The 21,575-nt window shown below is 32.9% G+C and overlaps 3 protein-coding genes across 7 annotated transcripts; 1 reads left to right on the forward strand and 2 right to left on the reverse strand.

The window, feature by feature from the left end:
* Positions 1-341: 341 nt before the first annotated feature.
* LOC129313089 (syntaxin-132-like) lies at positions 342-6,361 on the forward strand. 2 transcript variants are annotated; one of them, XM_054955967.1, is made up of 13 exons: positions 342-554; positions 1,135-1,239; positions 1,472-1,528; positions 2,302-2,350; positions 2,554-2,642; positions 2,745-2,818; positions 2,901-2,943; positions 3,021-3,081; positions 3,216-3,241; positions 3,326-3,403; positions 4,012-4,092; positions 4,175-4,240; positions 6,200-6,361. In XM_054955967.1, exons 1-13 carry the CDS (start codon positions 537-539, stop codon positions 6,359-6,361), a joined length of 909 nt encoding a protein of 302 aa, XP_054811942.1. In that variant the 5' UTR covers positions 342-536. The 2 variants fall into 2 exon arrangements, with proteins under 2 accessions (XP_054811942.1, XP_054811941.1); XM_054955966.1 differs by lacking the exon at positions 6,200-6,361 and adding an exon at positions 4,344-4,702 and having other exon boundaries at positions 346-554.
* LOC129313090 (uncharacterized) lies at positions 6,130-10,171 on the reverse strand. 4 transcript variants are annotated; one of them, XM_054955969.1, is made up of 4 exons: positions 9,894-10,140; positions 6,899-7,008; positions 6,603-6,724; positions 6,130-6,475 (listed from the first exon to the last, which is right to left on the reverse strand). In XM_054955969.1, exons 1-4 carry the CDS (start codon positions 10,032-10,034, stop codon positions 6,447-6,449), a joined length of 402 nt encoding a protein of 133 aa, XP_054811944.1. In that variant the 5' UTR covers positions 10,035-10,140; the 3' UTR covers positions 6,130-6,446. The 4 variants fall into 4 exon arrangements, 3 of the variants coding, with proteins under 3 accessions (XP_054811944.1, XP_054811945.1, XP_054811943.1); XM_054955970.1 differs by lacking the exon at positions 6,899-7,008 and having other exon boundaries at positions 6,603-6,617; positions 9,894-10,145; XM_054955968.1 differs by lacking the exon at positions 6,130-6,475 and having other exon boundaries at positions 6,484-6,724; positions 9,894-10,142.
* A 1,748-nt stretch (positions 10,172-11,919) lies between these two features.
* Positions 11,920-15,519, reverse strand: LOC129314511 (isocitrate lyase 2). The gene is given in 6 exon segments (XM_054957962.1): positions 11,920-12,234; positions 12,323-13,327; positions 13,330-13,482; positions 13,485-13,557; positions 13,648-14,016; positions 15,442-15,519. Coding segments are annotated over 6 exon segments (1,728 nt in total). The 5' UTR covers positions 15,472-15,519; the 3' UTR covers positions 11,920-12,136.
* Positions 15,520-21,575: the final 6,056 nt, after the last annotated feature.

The following is a 21,575-nucleotide window of genomic DNA, read 5'->3' on the forward strand; positions in this document are numbered from 1 at the left end:
TGATTTTTCATAATTATAAAAATAATTTTATATAATGTTAAAAAATAGATTACAAATGAGTTATACATATTTTTATTTTTAAATAACGTTTTTTTTAAGTAGATGATTATATTTTGTAAAGAATTTAATATATGACTCTATCAGATTTGTGTCATTTTTTAATAATTTCGTCAAAAATGATTAATTTTTGCCATAAAATATAATAATAAAATTAAAATAAACTCCGTTAACCAAATTCCAAATGAATTAACAAATCAATAATGAATGGCTTTGGTAAAAAAGTTCTTAAGAGATTTTGTTTTTTTGGGCCCGTATAAGAGAAATTAATAAATTAACGCCAACGAAGAGATTCGGTCGTATGTAACGCCTTTCGTGCCAAAGCGTTGGTTGTCTCTTTGTTGTTTCGCCGGCCACCGTTCAGCAAAGCATTATTACCGTCTTAAGACTTCGATCTTTGTATCTTTCCCTTTCTTGGTCTGCACAATCTCTTATTCTATTTCTCCTTCGTCCTCTATGCCCGTTTTGATCTAATCAAGATGAACGACCTGCTCTCTGTGAGTTCTATCAAATTCCATTAACCAAATTCCACATGCTTGTATATTTCATCAGTTCGTGTTTGATTACTGGGTTTTTTTGAGTTTCAATTTTAGTTTTCCGTTTCGAATTTTCTGCTTTCGCTCTGATTCTGAGTGTTTGGTTTGACACTATGTCTGCACTTTTCAGTATCACTTGATAGTGTGGTGCTCTCCCTCCCCGTCACCTCCCCTCCCTTAAATTTAATGGGAGATTATCGTGTTTGATCTTTAAGGGGATTAGAAATTAGTCAGAGTTTCCCTAAAGATACCGTCTTCCTTTGACTATCAATTTCCATTGTGAAAGTTCGAAGCTCGCCTCATTGTGATTATAGTTGTAGCATGCTTTGCTATTTTAACATTGCTGCCTGCATTGGACCCCATAAGGAAGGAAGCCAGGGGAAGTTGATATAATTCTTTGGTTTCTAGGATGAATTCTGAAAGTAGTTTTGGGTCTTTCTTCTGACATAATTTTTACTTTGGTGTGGAGTTAAGCATTATGTTGTTCTTCCACCTTAAAGTTTATAGATAAGGTTGTCCTATCTAAATTGCTTTCTTGTAGGATTCATTTGTTGGCGACAGTAAGGGCCAGCCTTCTCGACAAAGTGATATTGAGATGGGAACCCAGAACAACCATGATATGGGAATGGATGCTTTTAATAAGCAGGTGCACAATTTTCGTGCTATTTAAGCTTTGCTGATTCAACATGTTAATTTGCCTCTTTGGCTCTGTACAAATTTCTTTTCTGATATAATTAAAGCTAATGTGAGTCTTTGGGGATCAATCAAAGTGATCAAACTTTCAATTACCTTGTCTTGTCTTCTTTTTCATCAATGAGTTTGTTAACATTTCAGTTGAATATATTACTTTCACTAATATATATTTATTTTGGTTGTAGATTGAGGAGGCTAATAAACAGGTTGATAAGCTATCTGGGCTACTAAAAAAACTAAAGGCATGCATTTTTTCTTCGTCATATTCCTTATTGTTACTGGCAGCAAGATCTCATAGGTTATGGTCTGTAAATCAAATCTTCTCCTTGCTGATACTTCATGTAAGTTACATGATTTTGTAAATAAGAACAAAGATTATAAAACTCATTGAATTTGGGTTATATAATTTTTTATCAAGGATTTGGTGAGAATTTATACTTCTGTTAGTGTTTAGATTCTTTCTCAGGTCATTAGTACTAGCATGACGTATTGTTGATGACTTATGGTGTAAGGGCACTTGTGCCTGGTCACACTCAGTATTATGTAGATCCTTCTGGTTAGCATACATAAAACTATATTGTTCGATTTACTTTGTGCGGCTGAAACTCATGCAAGTTCCACTCTACATCACAGTGATCATGGACTATTCCTGTCATCCTGTGTTGATTTGTTGGTCCTTGGGGGCTGGGTGGACAGATAATCAAATAATCTAATTACTTTTAAGTGAAAAGAAAAGGCACTATAGTAAAATATATCATAAATTTGTCAAAATTGAGCTTGACAGTCCATTCATTGTAAAGTTCTACAAGAACCTTCAATAGAACAGATTTTCTTTTTTTTTTTTTAATTAACTGTTAAAACAGTTTCTCCTTTGAGTGTGATATGCTCCTTACTTACAGCTTCAAAACTATTTTATGCTAATTTGAAATTTAGTTGTCATTTCAGAATTTTTAGATGTTTATTAGTGCTTCCTCAGATGATAACTTTTACATGTTAGTAAGCGGGCTTTTTACAGGAAGCTAATGAGGAGTCCAAATCTGTTACAAAAGCTTCAGCCATGAAAGGTATATTACGGTGCCACTTCTTTTTGTTAATATCAGAACTGAGTATGCACCTACTTGTGTTGCAACCAGCCAGTTATTTTAGATGCATAACAGTTTCCTTGGCAACTGTGAGAGGAGAAATAATTATTGCTGTTTAACAATCCATCTATTGGATGTTGAATTTTTTTCTTGATGACACTAACGGAGTTGTGAAATTGTTTTAGCTATCAAGAAGAGGATGGAAAAAGATATTGATGAAGTTGGAAAGATTGCACGTACAGTCAAAGCAAAAATAGAAGCTATAAACAAAGATGTAATGGGATACTGGACAATTATTCTTTTATTAGATTCCAGCGATATAAAATATAAGGAAATTTGAATAAGGATGTAATCATGTATTGTTCTGTGTATGCAGAACCTAGCCAACAGACAAAAGCCTGGTTGCGAGAAGGGAACTGGAGTTGACAGAGCGAGGATGAACATGACAAGGTTAGTTCCCTGGATATAACTTCATCATTATACTTCATAAAGCAAACTAGAAAGCTGACGTTTTCCCCACTTGAAATGACAGTTCCTTGACAAAAAGGTTTAAGGATCTAATGACAGAGTTTCAGGTATGGTAGACTGTTCACGTTAATAGCTGGCCATCCAGATTTCAACTCTATCTTCTCATAGATGTATTATGTTTCAGACTCTTAGACAAAGAATACAAGATGAATATCGTGAGGTTGTGGAGAGAAGAGTTATTACAGGTTTAAATATTCTATCTTGTGACAATTAGTATTGTAACAGTATGGTATTACAATTGTTCTTTTGTTTACTTATCTATTAAGTTTATCTTGTTCATATGTTTTCCGATTTGTGATTGTATGGTTTGAGTAAACAGTCACAGGAACTAGACCAGATGATGAGGTAAGCCTGAAGCATTAATTTGTGATTTGAACAATACTGAATGTAAATTTTGTTGTAATTGGCTCAGTTTAATGACTGTTTTAGACAATTGACCACCTGATAGAAACTGGAAGCAGCGAGCAAATCTTTCAGAAGGCTATGCTAGAAACAGGACGAGGACAGGTACTTGGTTTGTGATGCTAGTTATGAATACAATTAGACATTTTTCTTAGTTTTTGTTTTTATTTGAAAATGAACGAGGTATCCTTCCATCTTTCTCACTGCGTTTCTATCTACCTACTATTCTCAGATGGTGTGTTTTGAAAAAGTTTTTCGGAGCTTTACTATTTATTGAGAAGTAGTAGTTCCAATGGGACGATCATTATGGGTTTGTTAGGGAGTTTAATTGTAAGTTGCTCCTCTGTGATTGAAAAGTGGTGTTAATGGATTGCTTTTTTGGTGGAAATGCCATCATTTATGACAATGAAGCCATCCCCTTGAAACCAATCCAAAGAAATAAATCCTCACTGAGATGTATGGGTCACGCTGGAAAGCTACTTAGTTGGACTTTTGGAACCCATGGACAATATACTTCATACCTGTTATCTTGTTGGTTTTTGGTTCCTAGTCTTATTTTATTCATAGTCTTGACTGGGGCTTTACAAGTGATATAGATTTTTTCATAATGTGATATAGAGGGAAGTGGTGCAAAAGTTCTGCTAGTGTTCACTAACTTTTTGATATATTTGGTTCCTATTCTTGTTTAATTCATAAAATTGGGGATATCATAGGTGTTAAATACAGTGGAAGAAATTCAGGAGCGACATGATACTGTGAAAGAAATTGAGAAAAGGCTTCTTGATTTACACCAGGTTTACCTGCACAAAGATCCTAGTCTCACGTTTTAATAATTTAGATGATGATGATTCTAATGCTATATATGTTACTTCTCAGATTTACCTTGACATGGCAGTGTTAGTTGATGCTCAAGGAGAAATTTTAGATAACATTGAAAGTCAGGTTTGCTTGTGTTCTCACTCCCCTGATTTTGTGATTGTGTATGCTTGCACATGGAATGCGAAGAATTTTTAGTTGAATTTGCATTAATCAGAACCTTATTCAGGTCAACAATGCAGTCGATCATGTCCAGAGAGGGACATCTGTGCTACAAAATGCTAAGAAACTGCAGAAGAACTCTCGAAAATGGATGTGCATTGCCATCATTATACTATTGTTGATAGTAGCTATCATAGTTGTTGGTGTTATCCAACCTTGGAAGAGTAGCAAGGGCGCTTGAGTGTGCTACTATGCTCCTTGTGCATAAATATAGAGTAGCATGATTAGTTGAGATTTGCAAATTTTCACGAATTAGTCAGCGGCACATATTGCTTTCATGTTTATTTTGTCTGACACCTGGTCTGTTATTGCTGATGTGATTGACTTGACTTCTGACTTATTTATACATGGTTTCTTGCCTCAAAAGACCCATTCCTAGTAACCTTCATGAATCTGAATATTTGACGCTTATAAAAAGGAGAAATAGGATTCCTACATAGTCTTATATTCCCCCCACTCATTGTCTCTTCCAAGACTGTAGAAGATCCAGAATTTCATTTGCTTTGCTGATTGTGTTGCCACTGCTAATCTCTTGAAGAACCCCCTCTTAGATTTTTTTTTCCAAAAATAATATATATATAGAGAGAGATTGATGTGGAAGTAATGGAGTATATTTAAGGGGCTTCCCATGACCTTCGGGAAAAGGAGGGGAAAAGGAGAGGAACTGATGTGGAAGCGGTTCTATTTTAACTTTTGAATTGATTAATTATCTTGTAAGGTTATTTGGTCGGTAGCATAATTGAATTACTACAATTAAATATATTTCATTATTTGTCTTTTTCATATGCAAAGTAATAATTGTTTTTAAAAAAAAAAACTCTAATGCTTCATTCTTCCTCCTCATACCCTTTTCAAAAATTTCTCATCTCATCAAACATTAACAAGAATACTGTTTTCCTTTCAATTTAATCATGATTTTGGCGCACAGCTTTCAGTCACTAGTGGTCCACACAACCAGTCACTGTTGGCAATGGCGTAAATTGTACCAGGCTCCCAATAAATAAGGCTATGACTTATCCTTGATAATAGGGCATCGGGTTGGACAAACTGTTGCATTAGTGATTAATCATTGCCAAGTTCCCCTGAAAATGCATCAATTTTCTCTGCATGTCTCTTTGTGCCTTGTGCATAATATTAGCACTTCTTTGCTAGTGTTAGTTTCTTGAGCAAGTGGACAAATTTTGAAATGTCAGTTTTCCATCAATAGGCACTTCGACAAGAAAGATTGCCCCTTATTTGTGACCTCTAACCCAGCCGTGATTTCCGAAATGTAAGTCTGGTTCTCAAAAGTCGTCATTTTACCTGCCCAGCATGATTTTGCTTTCTGATGTCTCTTTGGATTCATCTAGTGTGGCATTATCTCCTTATATCTCTCTCACTAGTCACCACCCTACCCTCTATTCCGCCGGTTTCTGTTATGGCAAGAACAAATAATACCATGTTTCTAGAACATCGCATAGTGCCATCATTCTCATCAAATACTTTGGTAGAAAAGGATAGGGCACTTTTTGGGTCGGCAAAAGGAATCAAGAAATACATCTGCTCAACACGTCCTCCGATTAAGACTTATCTGTCGGTGCCCCTGCTAAACTCGTTTCCATTTTTATTTGATATTTCATTGCTTGTAAGAGATGGATTATTTTGCTGGTAAGAAACAGGGAACTTTTCAATAACCCAATATCTTATGATTGAGTTGTTTAAAAAACGTTTCCTATATTTTTATTAGATACTTGATAACAGACAATTGTCAAAAGAAAAAAAAAATCATTTCCTTCTGACCAATATAACTGAGCTTCACTTATAATGCCTTGGCAAATTCGTGCTAATCCTTTTTAAGACTTAACGACATTCTGTTTTAAACAGGTGGCAAATGCAACTGATCATGTGAAATCGGGTACAGATGCTCTCCACACTGCAAAGACTTTGCAAAAAAGGTCAAGGAAGTGCATGATGATTTCCATTATTCTTCTCCTGGTCATCGCCGTTATTGTGGTACTCTCTATACTTAAACCATGGAAGAAGTAACCAGAAAGAGAAAAAGTAATTTCCAGCTCAAAGAACTGCTTTATGTCAATTTTCCCCGTTAAATGTGCGCTTTGACAATTGTTTCCTAGGGCGAGAGCTTGTTGCTTGTCCAGCCTGTTAAATTTGCCTTCTTTAAGTTACATGCAAAATTAATGCAGAATAAGATTGCAATTTTCTATTTTCTTTTCTGGAAATTTAAGGAAAATGCAATGTAGCAATCCACTGCTCTCAAATTTCTGACCTGGTTCACCACCTTCTGTGAGAGTCATGTATATTTTCAGTTTCAGTAGATAAAATGATTTCTGGAAAACTAAGCAGGGCATCAGACTCTTAAAAGCTAGCACACGGAGGTAAGCTTGGAATCTGTTGAAGACATATATATATATATATATATATTGAATAACATTAAATGATTGAGGGTGATTAGAAAATACAGAAAAGGTGGAATCAGAGAGATGCCAAAAGTTTATAGCAGATATGACCAAAAAACTGCAATTGTGCTTTTATCAAGTAAGATCTTATTTAAGTTTCATAAACCTTGGAATGAGCTGAAACTTTGACGGTCTTAACATCCATTCTCTGCATTGCTGGTTTCGGCCAATTATTGTATGAGATGATTTTGTTGGTGGAAAACATTTCGTTGAACACTACAACACAAGATTAATATTTATGATTGCGCTGGAATAAATATAATATAGATTATGAAATACCAAAAATTCCCCATGTCTGATCATGCAGACCACATGTTTTAGCAAGCCAATATCAAAGAAAACCTGGGGGCAGGGCCCCAAGCAATTACTATTCTTGCTTATCCTTGAAATGGGTGGTCACTTAAATATTGCATATTCCTTGAATATGAAAGAGAAAGACTGGAGAATTAAACTTCACTATCCATATGCCATGAAGGGCAATGAACTATTCTGTAAGTTTGATCATTTCTATAAGAAATAATAGGTAACAGAAAAGGTAACACCTTCAAGCTGTTACAACCATATCAAAAGAGCTCCAGTTTCAGACCCCTATTTCCATCCTCTAGATGTTGATTCCATCTATACTTAAGTAATATATTCCCTTTCCAATTGTTTCCTATTATGTTGACATCCTTCTAATAATATTTCTAAGATCAGCAAGAACTACATACTCTACTGCTCCTATTGATAAGGTGCAGAGAGAAGATTTACTTTAGTCTTATTCATAGGACACTTAAATAATTATTATATCTATTTTTACTCTTTTACCCCTATTCAATTGTGGGCAGATTATTAAATGCCAAAGTATTTTATTTTCAGAGTAGATATATTTGATAGGGGTAAAATTGAAAACTTATTGAATGTTTAGACAAAGTTAATGAGATTTGAAGTTTCCTTGGTTTTGATGAAAATGTTGGAAGTGACTTATAAATAGGATCAGAAAGAGTATTTATAACAAAGGCACATCATCTAAGCCCCAAGTTCCATTGCAATTTAAGTTGTGATGCTTTGAATATCAGCTTGTGAGAGAATACATACACCTTCTAACAAAGCTTTCTCATCCCTCCCTTACCTAAGTTCATTCGCTCAATCTCTTGTTAGAAGGGAAAACATGGTTTGGAAAGAAAGAACAGGTTTTTTTTTTTTTTTTCAGGGGGGTTTTACTGTTATGTTAGTTGCTATATGATTCATCTAAAGATATAAGGACATTACATTTTATCTTCCCTTTTATGATGGACAAGCATCGTAAGGAGTACTGTTATAAGAAAATAGATCTGAACTTTCCCCATACATCTTCAATTTCAAGAGAGTCTTTGGGTGAATATCCACATCTATGTCACTCAAAGGATGGATTCTTTGGCTGATATATCAAAGAGAGATGTCTTACATTCAAAGAAGAAATTGATCACATTATTTTACTCTTTTAGTTAATGAATATTCATATTATTATACTTTTTCACTGTCAATCTATGTATTAAACAACAGGTCTTTGATACTGCTAGCTACAGTCCTACAAGCTACAACCATAAACATTGTCAAGAATAGTATTATTATTAACTGATTATCCATCCATAAGTTTAATATCTAGTCAACACTCAACACCCCAAAACTATCTGTAACTTCACTATAGCAGACAGATGCCTAAGAAGTAAGAAAATCTCAAGTGGAATTCTTACATGTCATGGTTAACTTCCTATTTAACAAAGCTACTTAAACCATGGTATTTAAAATTGAAAACATGGATAATTATGAAACGATACAAAGACAAAATGAAAAAAATGCATGAATTCTATTTATATGAAAATCTTGAGCTAGAAAGAAGGAAAACACAAAATTCTGCAGAAACATGATATATGAGCAAATAAACAAGGTACATGCATGTCTCTATTATTTGTGTGATATTCCCTTCTTACATGATCTTTCTGTATCTCGTCAACTTCTGTTGCAATCAATTTCTATCACCTTGTATGCATCTGTACCTAATTAGTCCTCATAAACCATGAATTGTATGCAAAAAAAGTAAAATATCTCTCTTCCTGCATAAAGCATTGTCTGAACGCTGCTAAAGGAGCTATCAGACAGAGTGGGGAAAAATACAGGCAGTGCACAAAGAATTAGCAGGGAGATATGATGGTCTGTGGATTCTCCAAATGCATGTGAAACAGAGCCTGTGGGATGCTGGGTAGAGGGGCCCAGGAGGGGCCCAGGGGAGTTTTGTGCAATGAATTGTTTTTTGGATTTCTAAAGGTTTGAAATGACAATTTTGTAACTTAAAATGGCACAAATAACAAGTGAATTGAAACAAAGCACCATACATTAATATGCAACAAGCATTAGTAGGTTTGAAGAGCATTATACCATGTAGCAAGCAGAAAATACATCAATCCATCATCATTCAAGGAAACTAAGCAGTTTGAAAGCGGAAAACCAAAATATCCTAAGCTGGGAAGGATAAAGCAATGTTAATGGCAACTTATGAAAAATTAATTAGGAAATAAGGTGCAATGGATGTTATTTTCTCAAGAAAATTTTCACAAACCTTGGCATTTTGTGGTCAGTATGGTTTATCCAAAATTCCGAAATTTGATTCAAGTAAGCAAGTAAACATCGAGAGCCTCATAATAGTTTCGATTTACATTAGTCTGAATCCTATACTAGTAAGCAGATATATCCAGAACACCTATTAATAACAATCGAAGTGGGCAATATAAAAGCAGAGACATGGGAGAAACTTGGGAATCTAAGCATTCATGTTCAAGCTTTTGCTTCCTCATCAGATCAGCAAAACCAAACTAACCTACACGCAGGCAAGAAGGAAACAGAAATACCGAATAATTTGTTTCACAGCCATTCTTACCTTTTATTTTCCTCAATAGCCAACAGCATATAATAAAATTTGCTTAGATTGATCAAATTTGAGCAAAGGATCTGATACAAATTAAAGTGACTGAATACTAAACATGTAACAGGTCCAAAAAGAAAATAACAAGAGCTTCGAAAATTCGACGCCTCGTGGAGAAAAGAAAAGATAGTTTGAAGCAGAAAGAAGGTTAAGCTTGTACCTTGGGAAAATTATTCATCGGATAAGATCTATCTTCGGATCTTCGACTCCAACGGCCTACAAATCCTTTTGGCCAACCAAGTGCGACCCATCTCTTCTGATTGATGGCGTTCAGTGTAGGGGAGAAGAGGAAAAGAGACATTTGCGAGACAGCGACAGTGGATCTTACTTCGGAAGACAGGGCGAGTTAGCTAAGCTAGCGTGGCAAGTAATGCGCGAACAGTGCCAACGCAACCAAACCCATGGCTTCAGCTTATATGTAGAGATGGATAGGGCTTGTTAGTTTTACTAATTTATTTTGTGAATTTTTATGATAGTTTTTTAAATTTTTAAAAATAATAAAAACCTAAAAAAAGCAGCTGAAGAATATCTTTTTAAAATAATTTAATAGAGTAAATGAAAGAGGATATTTAAATAAGCAAAATACTCAAAATATCATAAAATTTATAAAAAAATAAAAATTATCATAAAATTTAAAATTAATTACTAATAATCACTTTTTATTATTGTGACCAACATAAAATAATATAAGTTTTTTATAAATTTTTAAAATATTTAAAAATTACTTATTTTTTAATCTAAAAAAACAAGCAAATATATAATAGTAGTTTTAGCTTTAGGTCGTTTAGTAGGTGAGAAAAAAATTAATGTTATTATTTAAAGTTGCATAAAAGAGGGCAGTGCAAAATTTTGACTTAACTTGAACTCTGATCTTTTTAATGAAAGTGATCGAGTTAAACAATCTGTAATTTAATATAGTCCAAACTTAACTCAAAACTAGATAAGTCTGAATTTGATTCATATGATTAGGTGATTAGTTTGATAAACTAATATCTCACTTTACTCTTTTATTTTTTCCCCTTCGCTCTATGAAAGACAATAATTAATTTCAACTTGATAAATTCAACATGTCTAAACTGCATTATAATAACATGTTAACAATAAATTTTAACCAATCTTTATGCAATTATCTCCCATAGCATTAAGTGTGCTCGATACATCTGTTAAAAATAAATTATACATATGTACATAAAGTGATTAGTAAATATAATAATGCAGTATATCAATTAGTGAATAACATGAGCCACACGAATCAACGAAGAACATGAATGCAAATAAGCGAAGATGAGAACTCATTCGGATAGTGAAGAAGCAGCACGACGGGTAGCGAAGAAATCTTTACTAGCAAAGGTGCGAACTCTTCTCGACTGGGGGCGTGAGGGAGGCTAAGGCTAGATTGCTAATTCTTGACTTCTTGTGTCTTGCAGTGTGAAGATGAAGACTCAAGAGTGAATGAGTAAACGCTAGAGAAATTAGGAAAGGAAGTGGGAAAACTATGCGTCGAACTCAACACTCAAGCTTCACATTACAATTATAATTATATTAAAATAATTTTATAGGGTCAGACAATACCAAATAATCTAAAAGCTTAGTTTATTGTTGGGTCCAATCAAAAAATGAAGTTCAATCTAATTAGTTTTTTAGTCATTCAGGTTAATTTTTTTTATAGGACAAGATTGAATTTATCCAAGCTAGACCGAGTTGTACAAACTTAGAGAACTTTTGCACATCCCTATTTGTATTAGCTCTATAAAAGGATAAATAGACACTTTCTCACTTAATTTTACATTTAACACAAAAGAAAAACTTTGAATGCCAAAAATAACAGTTGAATTCTTTAATACTCTCTCGTATTCTCAATATAAGGTAAATCTTAAAAAAAATTTAGTTTTTAATACAAGCAAAGTTACGTTGGCCAAAAAGAGAGTAAAGTTAGAATAATTATTTTTTAATTTTACTCCTTATTTATTTATTATAATTTGAATTTCCAGACAAAAATTATTATAATTTCTTATTAATTCCATTATCTATTTTTTAAAATAATATTAATAATATAATTACTATTTTTAATAAATATGAAGTTATTTAAATTTGTCTTGCATTAAATCTAAAGGAGTTCGATGAGCATCGGGAAGGAGGGAAAAAATGAAAAACAAAAGTATCTTCGAGGGTATCATTTCAAGCACTCAAGGGTTAAACCAAATGAAACAACATAAACAAGTTCTTTCGTTCTCCAACACAAAATCGAGAGATTTAACGCGCGTTTCAGAAACAAAACAATAACAAAATGACTCAACAATATAGTCCAGACAATTATAATTCCTGCACATTTATGCCAATCTTTTTTTTTTGGCCAAACACATTCATTCCAATCCATAAAATACTTGAATTGGTTGGTTGGTTCTACATTCTGGCCTCGGCAACGACCACAGTCCCTCCCCTACCTATGTCCACAGTTCCGGGTCTAGTCCATGTTTGCTTGAATTGCTCTTCAGTTACTCCTGCAAAACACCATCAAACCAAAAAAAAAAAAATGATCATAAAGTTCCAATCTTCATTCACAAAAGATTATATTTCTTAACGACTTGCCTTTGCCCATTGCAGCAGCAGTTGATGCCACACCTCCCTGCACAGTCTTGAGGTACTTATCATAATAATTAGCACCTGCCCATTTCTGATGAGCAAGCGTGTCAACCATATTATTCCTCTCCTCTCTCTGAATCTTCTCCACATAAGCCAGCATTCCCCTGTTTGCAAAATCCCTTGCAAACGTTGAAGTGATGAGTGCATTAGAGTGTAAACCACCCACTGTTATGAACTGCCACACGTACCCCAACTTTGCAATTCTGGGTATGAACTCAATCATTTGCTCATCAGTCATATCAGAAGCATCCCAGTTAAATGAAGGAGAAAGATTATACCCCAGCATCATCTCCGGGTATTTAGACTTAACCCCTTCAGCAAATTGAGTACACTCAACCAAATTAGGGCGTGAGGTTTCCATCCATAACAAATCAGCATGTGGAGCAAAAGCCCATCCACGAACAATTGCTGCTATAACAGACCCTTTGAACCTGTAAAACCCTTCTCTTGTTCGAGGCAACTCCCAGTCCCAGAACAGGTTTCTCACGCCCAATTTCTCAGCAATCTCTCTTCCTTCCTCGTTGGACAGGTTCTTCTCATAACTCGAATGTCGCGTCCATTCATTCAACCTCCTTTTCTTATCTTCTTCCCCTATGTTCATGCTCTTAATTGCATCCTCAACTGCCTCGAAAAAAGTTTTCAACTTTGCCATTGTTAGCCACTGATCTTCAATAGCCTGAAGCTCAGCTCCGTTTTTCCCCGCAGCCATATTCTCCGCCATAAGAGTGGCCAAGCTTTTTCCTCTCAGGCTCGGGTTGGTCGCCCCCAGTATAAACTGATGGTCTCTTTTGTCTATATTAGACTGAATCAGATTAGCTGCTTCTGCATCAGTTCGGGCCACCAGTACCGTTTCCACTCCCATTACATCAAATTGCAGCCTCGCAGCCACAAGCCTGTTGATGTGTTCACTGATAGCTACTAGAACCTTTCCTGCCATGTGACCACATTTTTAGTCACAGAGGATTGATCTTCGATGTGGACCCCAGCAGCACCACGCTCAACGAAAAGCTTGCACAGCTTGATAGTGGCCGTAGTGCCTCCAAAGCCAGTATCGCCGTCGGCTATGATGGGTCTCAAGTAATCAATGTAAGGGCTTCTGGTTCTCTCTCTCTCTGCTCATTCTTTCTTTCTTCTCTCTGCTTTCGGTCATGAAACTGCTGGGCGAAGAATAGGTGCTCAACCTGACGGAAGTCATGATTATGAGCACACGGAAATATTGATCGAAATCTATTTCTCTTTGAGGGACATGATATGATAGGACTGATATTAACCTTGTTGGGGACGGTGTCGTAAGGGTAATCGGCGAGGTCCGGGCCGGGTTCGTTGGAGGTTGCGGCGGTGGAGGAGCACTGCCAGCCAGAGACGTAGATGGTATCCAAGTGGTGAGCCATTTGGGTGACCTGAACAGGGTCGAGTGCACCGAAGGTCCTCGAGGCTGTGCCATTGGCTTGGTGGCTCTTGAAGGTTCGCCATAGCTTCTTGGCCATATCGTTGGACCCATAGGTTTGCTTGAGATTGCCTCGCAGTGCCACAACGTCCCTCGCTGAGTATGGTCGCCGGGTTAGCCTGAACCTCTCTGAGTTCCACCATGCTTTCACCTCTGCTACTTCCGCTTCAAACCTTGCTTCCTCCTCCATTATCTGTTTATAAAACTAGCTTTTAGGAATAACTTCAAGAAAGCACTGGGATTTAGTCATTGTATCACTTTTAAGTTAACTTTCTATCAAACTCTGCAGAAATATGCGTTGTCTTTGGGACCATCATTCACAGCCCGTTATTTTCTTCTTCATTTTTACCCTGTTTAAGGATTTAATTAAGATAGAAATTGAAAGTCAAACCAGAGTGGTTCAGAATCAGATTCTTGATATTGTTAGCTAATTTACTATTGATCTGCAGGATTTTCCTTGACGGAATTTCTTCTAATCCAAACAAAGCAAATATCAGTTCATGTACTTATTACAGCTAGTGCTAAATTCTCTGTTTTAGAGCATTCAGAGTTGAGAATCCCAGACTTCTGTGATTGATATCCCCTCATTTTAATGAAGGAAAGCTAGGATAAACCGTTGCATACTCCGAGGCTTTAGGGTTTGAGAACAGTTCTTGGAGGTCAAGATAAAAGTTTTATATGTCTATTTGTTTAGCGCTATCAAGATTCTCTGTTTGAATGCTAAACCGTGCATTCTGATAAATTAAACAATATTAATCTGAATTTGCCGTTACAAACTTGTTTCGAAGTATGTGAGTTTTTTAAGACAACTGATAGTTTCGAAAACTTAGGAACTTGATGCTCATGACTTTGCACAAATTAACAAAAAAAAAAAAAAACTATTAATGTATCATCAATATATAAAATAAAATTTATATATGGTATGGTGTATTGTTTATAAATTATGAAATGTGATTCAATGCAAGTTTCATGCAACAACCACGGCTCCCACACCATCTAATTATTTTTAGGGAGAATTGTATTTAAAATTCCCAAAAAATTATTTACAAATAAAGACCAACTACAAGTCAGTAGGTAAAAAAAATAAGTTATTATTACCATTTTAACAACAAATTAAACAATATTATATATTAATCTTTGTCTGCAAATAATTCTTTTGGGAGATTACTGGATGCGATTCTCCCGTTTTTTTTTTAAAGAAAACAAATCTAACTTTCACTACTCTTTAAATGAGACCAATATCATATTACTATGGGCGCACAAATATCAAATTTGTCAAGGAGTTGCTAATGGGTGTACTGGACAAGAGTATTAAGAATCTAAATGCATTCAAGATATTATTCTCAGAAAACGCGAACTCATCATCACTGATCCGTTAACCCAGAAGAGATCGCAAGGTTCAGATTTATAGAACGTGATGAGCTTTGTTACCCTACTACCAAAACAATGTAGCATGGTGGATAACTAAACTGTCAGAACACAAAACTTGATTGCGCATATGTCACATTATAAAACTTCTGTTGAAGCTTAGTCACGAAGGTGAAATATAAGTATAATATCAATGGTTGAGCATAGCTTGCTGTCATGAGACTGAAGAAATGAAAACAGTAGTGCTTACCAAGGAGGGCGCTGAGAAAGATGCAGCCATGGATATATTATTATATAGAACTGCTCTTTTCTTTTCTCTATAGGTGAATAAATTTTAATCCAGGAAGGAGAAGTTTACGGAGGGAAAAGCTCCTGCAAGGTGCTCAATTTATAAGAACCAATAAAAGGCAAGAAGTTTCCCCTGCGTTTCTGGCATTTATGATTTAGCGAATCAGATAAAATATTTTATTTGCCATCTGTCAGGAGAAGGTTGAAACTTGTCAATTTGAGAGCTGCTTTGTCAGGCACGTATGGTGATGGGCTGACAGCCTTCTATCCCATGCTTCTCCTTCATTTGTCATCTTTCTTTCATTGTTATGTCATCCACGCTGAAGTTGATCTGATTTTTTTGTTTTTTTTTTTTCCTCCTGACTTCTTCATTCATGTAAGTATGAGGCATCTATGTGACGTAAATTTAATTTTCTTTTAATTTAAATTTATACTCTCTCTTATTTTAATTATAAGTCAAAGTTAAGTGAACTACTTCTTCCATTCCATAATGGATCCAATAATGGATCCAAAATATAAAGTATGAGGTAATTCTTATAATTTATTTTTTAAATTACTATTCTATTTTTAAATATAAAAAAAACTATCATATATCTCTTTGTTTTTTTATAACAACAAATTTAAGAAGTATTTATTACATTTTTCTCAAATTGTCTCTACTTATAAAATTAGTGTTTATTTTCATCAGATAAATTTGTTTCGTTAATTATATGAATAATTTAGTTTAAATTTTTTAATATTAAACATAATTATTATATTCAACCAACTTTCTTTAATTATATAAATTCATTATTTCTCTTATATTTAAAAATAAAATGAGTATATTATTTACTTGCTTCATTTATTATTCCTTTTGAAATAATGGTTCATTGAAATTTCAATCCTTATAGTTAAATTAAGGCATTATATGAAGCATTTAATGAGAGCATAATTAAAAGGATGAGCTCTGCCCCTTTTTATTTGTTAGAGAAATCGCACTTTTGATTTGTTTTTTTTTATAAGTAAAATTACATATTTTAATAAGCATTTATTATAAATTTTTCATATTACTCTCATGATTTACATTAATGAGAGACAATCACTAATGTTATTAACATGTGTTATTTTAGTCTAATTTCTTCATTTTTAAACATAATTATTATAGTTAATTGATTTTTTTAAATTGTATAATACATTTTTTTCTTATATATAAAAATAGAGAGAATATTTTTTTAATATTAAGTTTCAAATAAATTTTTTGAAAACACGAAGTAGCTATCAACACCATATAAGAGCAAGTGCGCGCGCATATATAACGGAGGGAGCAACAAGAAATGGTAATTAATATATTTAATTTAAACTTGTAAAAAAATGTGGACTTTTAATTTTCCTTTTTCATTGAGATTAATGACCGCAATAAATTAAAGTGTGTCTAAAAATTAAAACTATATCAACAACTTAGTGCAATCAATGGAGGATAATATTAAAAAAGATTTATATACTTGACTTATATATTTTAATATATTTGTTTTCAATTAAATTAAATTGGGACATTTATATCTTTTATAAATTATTTATTCTATAACATAATAAATTTTTGTGATTAATTTTATTAACACATTAAGATTCACTTATCATGATTTAATTGAATATAAATATATTAAGTATATAAGGTTAAGTATATAAATTTTACTTTTAAAAAATTAATTGCTACTTATTTACATTATATATTATAAATTGAGATGTAGGCCATATCTATTTCGTAACGTAATAAAGAAGCGCGCGCATATATAACGGAGAGAGCAATAAGAAAGGTAATTAATACATTTAATTTAAACTTGTAAGAAAATGTGGACTTTTAATTTTCCTTTTCATTGAAATTAATGACCACAATAAATTAAAGTGTGTCTAAAAATTAAACTATGTCAACAACTTAGTGCAATCAATGGGGATAATATTAAAAAAAAACTATATACTTAGCATTATATATTTAATATATTTATTTTTAATTAAATTAGATTGAGACATTTATATTTTTATAGATTAATTATTCTATAACATAATAAATTTTGTGATTAATTTTATTAATACATTAAGATTAACTTATCAAGATTTAATTGAATATAAATATATTAAGTTTATAAGGTTAAGTATATAAGTCTTACCCTAAAAATAATGCTACTTATTTACATTATATTTAGAATCAAATAAGATTTCAAAAACTCTATCGGATAATTAACCAGGAAAGAGTATAACACACTCACCTCCAGTTTCTTTTTTTAAAGATATACTCCCATTTATCTCCTAATTGAATATAAATATCTCAAAGTGTAATATACTTTGACAAAAATAAAATTTATTCATTATATTTTTTTAATATTATATTTTTTATATTTCTTTTTTAATATTCTTTTATAAATAGAATATTAAATGGAGTTATTTTTAAAAATTTATATTTATATTTTTAAAAAATTATAAAATATATATTTAATAAATTTTAGGTGATTTTATTTAAAAATATATTATAAGTTGGGATGTATGCTATATCTATTTCGTAACGTGACAAAAGAACATCATCTATTTTGCATGAGTGGGGATAAATAATATTGTGAAGGAATATAATATAATGTCAGGATTTGGATTGAAGTGATGATGAAAGAATAGTGACGATAATGGAGATGATGGGTATGGGAGTCCTGTGGTTGGACATAGATGGATGGATGAATACAAAGCGTGAGGATAAAATGTCAGGGCATGGAGGAATGGGATGTTGCTTTTATTTTTCTTGGGATATGCAACTTTTCATTAATATATCTATATACATGGAATATAATTTCATGTTTGTCGTTCTTTTTCAACATTTTCAGGACCACTTGTTCACTGCAGACAATGCTGCAATGATTACGTTTCGATCACTTCGAGACGCTCATGTTCCTCGATCCTCATATGTCTTTTTTGATCTCACTTGGCAAAAATTCTCACCGATTAATCATCCTATAATTAATTATACATGCGCCCCCCCCCCCCGGCTCTCTCTCCCGCTCTGAGGTAATGATCAAATATTCCGTTAAGGTTATTTCTAAATTATTTTAGTATATTTTACTGAAATAAAAGAAATTAAATTTTATTAATTATATTTTAAAATTTAATAAATTTTCACCTCATCTCTAATAATATTCTTAAAATTATTACTGATATTTTTATTCAAAATATTTAATAAGGCAAAAATATAAAAAAAATTATTAAAAATTTATAAATATTTTATAAATAGAAATAATTTTTTCTTATAGAATAGAGGAAATTATTACAAATAAGTTTCTTTACTTCGCAACATTTATTTTAACACGCTCATCGGTTATTGTCTCTATGGAGCATGCATACATGCAGTCCCCAATTACGTTCCCTCTGCTGTAAATTTAATTATACATATTTTTAATTTTTCTATACCTTCTCAGTAATGTATAACTCTTTAAAGCTGGACCCGTTATCTAGAATATTGGGTCTACTTTTATTGTTCTTTTTTTTTATTAAATATTTATCCTTTTTCAAATAATATATATATATATATATATGTTGTCCCCACTGGCCACTGCTGGGTCGAGCTAAGGTGAAAGTCGCTGGATAAAAATCTGGATATCATCCTGGACACGAGGCATGATATTGATTAATAAACTTATCTCTATAATAGCCCTATCTCAAATGATAAAATTTTTTTAAATAATTTTATATTTAATAAACTTATTAATACATTTACAATGTTATTTTTTAAAATAAGAATGTAAACTTTTAAAATATCCTTTACTTAATAACATAAATGTACACTTAGTATTAAATAAAAAGAGATAAATAATAATATTAAAATAAAGTTATTTAATGAATACACACATTAAATTGCTATGCAAACTATTAATTACACATAATTTTTACTATTTAATTTTAATCCAGGGATTTTTTCAAATTTTGGATTATGTTTTCAATTAGATTGAACTATTTATTGATTTTAACTTTGTTACTTCACTATTGTTATCTTATAATGGTAAACACTTTTAATTATTATCTTATATTTTTTATAATTGATAATTCATGTTTTATATATATAAAGTTTAATAGTGACAAAGTATATTTAAAATATTTAAAACTAATATATAAAATCTATTTAAAATGATTACTTTGTAACATATTTAAAATAAGTTTTTCAGTCTAGGCGGGGACTAACTTTAAATAAGTTAAATTTAATCCTGAAAAAGGTCTTATAAATTTTAAATTAGATTCAAGCTTTTAACTTATAACACACATTTAAGCCTATTTAAGTCAGTCTACCTATTTTCACCCCAACAAAACCAATGTTTTTTTTTTAAAGAAAAAAGGAGATGTTTTATTCATCCAGAACGGAAATACCCACATGGGCTAAATTGTCCACGCGTTGGAGAAGCAAATTAAGCCCAAAATAGTCTCCAGTTGCACCAAAATGAAGTGACGGAAACGCTTGGATACAAACTGCTATTAAGATTTCTGCCAAAGCGGCATGGGAAGCAATTATGAGAGCTAGAAGACTAGTGAGAAACATGGAAGAAGACTGCGTAGGTAAATGTTTGTTGGGACATTTGGAAAGCACGATGAAAAAAGACGTATTATGAAGAAATCAACTAAAATATAAACATCACCTTTTTTAGCTCCTAATAAGTTATTAATGACATAAGACTCTAATATAGAGATGTGCTGGTAAAAGATCTAAGGTTTATTGGAGTCCTCCACATGCAAGTTGGATTTGTCTTAATATTGACGGGTCTGTCAGATCCAATGAAGTTGTAACCTGTGATGGCATCATAGGGGTGACAAAAGTAATTGGATTAAGAGATTTTTCAAATATCTTGAATATCGACCAAGCATAGCAATTGAACTCTTGGGTATCTTAGGAGGACTTCTACTCTGTTGGAATGCAGGGCTTATTAAAATCAATATTCATCATGATTTCGTGAAAGCTCTCTCCCTTATTTAGCATAATATCATTGATAATTATCTTCTTTTTGAAATTATTAAGAGAGTTAGACATTTTGTCATGAAAGACTGAATTGTTACCTTTGATTCCATGTTTAAAAAAGTGAATGGATGTGCCAACATGCTGGCTCACCAAATCGCACAAGAAAACTTTGATATTGTTGTTTTTTAATGATCTAACATCAGGTTGTCAATCTCTCATGAAATCTGACATGACGTGATTCCTGTTCTTTTATACAGTTTTTCTGTGGTTTTGTACTAAAAAACAAACATTGCATCCCTCATTTCAACTCTTGCTTGCTGCTTCCATCTATTTGTCGGGTGTTTTCTCTGTTTTTAACTTATGCAACGAGGAATGACATTATCATGTACTACGATCCCAACAATGGATTGGGAGAACATGATTGATATGAACACTTTTCGCCCTTATACTTAGTATATTTATTTTAATCAAGATGGGTTACATAGAGTATAATGGGATAGGAAGACGAATTCATTGCTATGATCCTGCCACTAAGTAAGGAGTCTTCCACTATATTTCATTCAATAAGATATAGTTGGGCAAAGTGACAGCTTATCTGGTTTTGAAATATCACCTCTTAACCAAGAGCTAATGCAACATACGTTAGTCGTCATTCGTCACGTTATTCTAGTTAATGCATTTATTTAATTTGTCCATTCTCGTTGACCCTTCGAATTAAAGAAACATAAACAGAATGCAAGTTGCTAACCTCATACAAAATAAAGAAAGAAGGAAAGAAACGGCCAGAGAAGTCAATGAATTAACTTTTACTCAAACCCACACAATGGACCGTCAATTTTTAACCAAAGAGTAAAACGTGACGGGCGTATGACACGTCAATTTTTAACCGAAGAGTAAAACAGTAAGAATGTCAAAAGTTTCATTTCCTAATGTGAAGACAGTATGGAGTAAAAATACAAAAGAAGGAAGAAGCTGAAAAATGAATAATGATCAAATGTGTTGCCATCGTCGCACGTAATTTATTACTTCACTTGAGAGAGGAAAGCAAAAGGCTTGTTCAGATAAATATTTGCTCTTACCCTGCTTCATGATGCTTCAAGAAAAGAAAGACTGAGATTCCCTGCAAGAAAAAGTAC

Source organism: Prosopis cineraria, unplaced genomic scaffold (genome assembly GCF_029017545.1).
Source record: "Prosopis cineraria cultivar Desert tree isolate PC_DT_omini unplaced genomic scaffold, ASM2901754v1 PC6, whole genome shotgun sequence".
NCBI lineage: Eukaryota > Viridiplantae > Streptophyta > Magnoliopsida > Fabales > Fabaceae > Prosopis > Prosopis cineraria.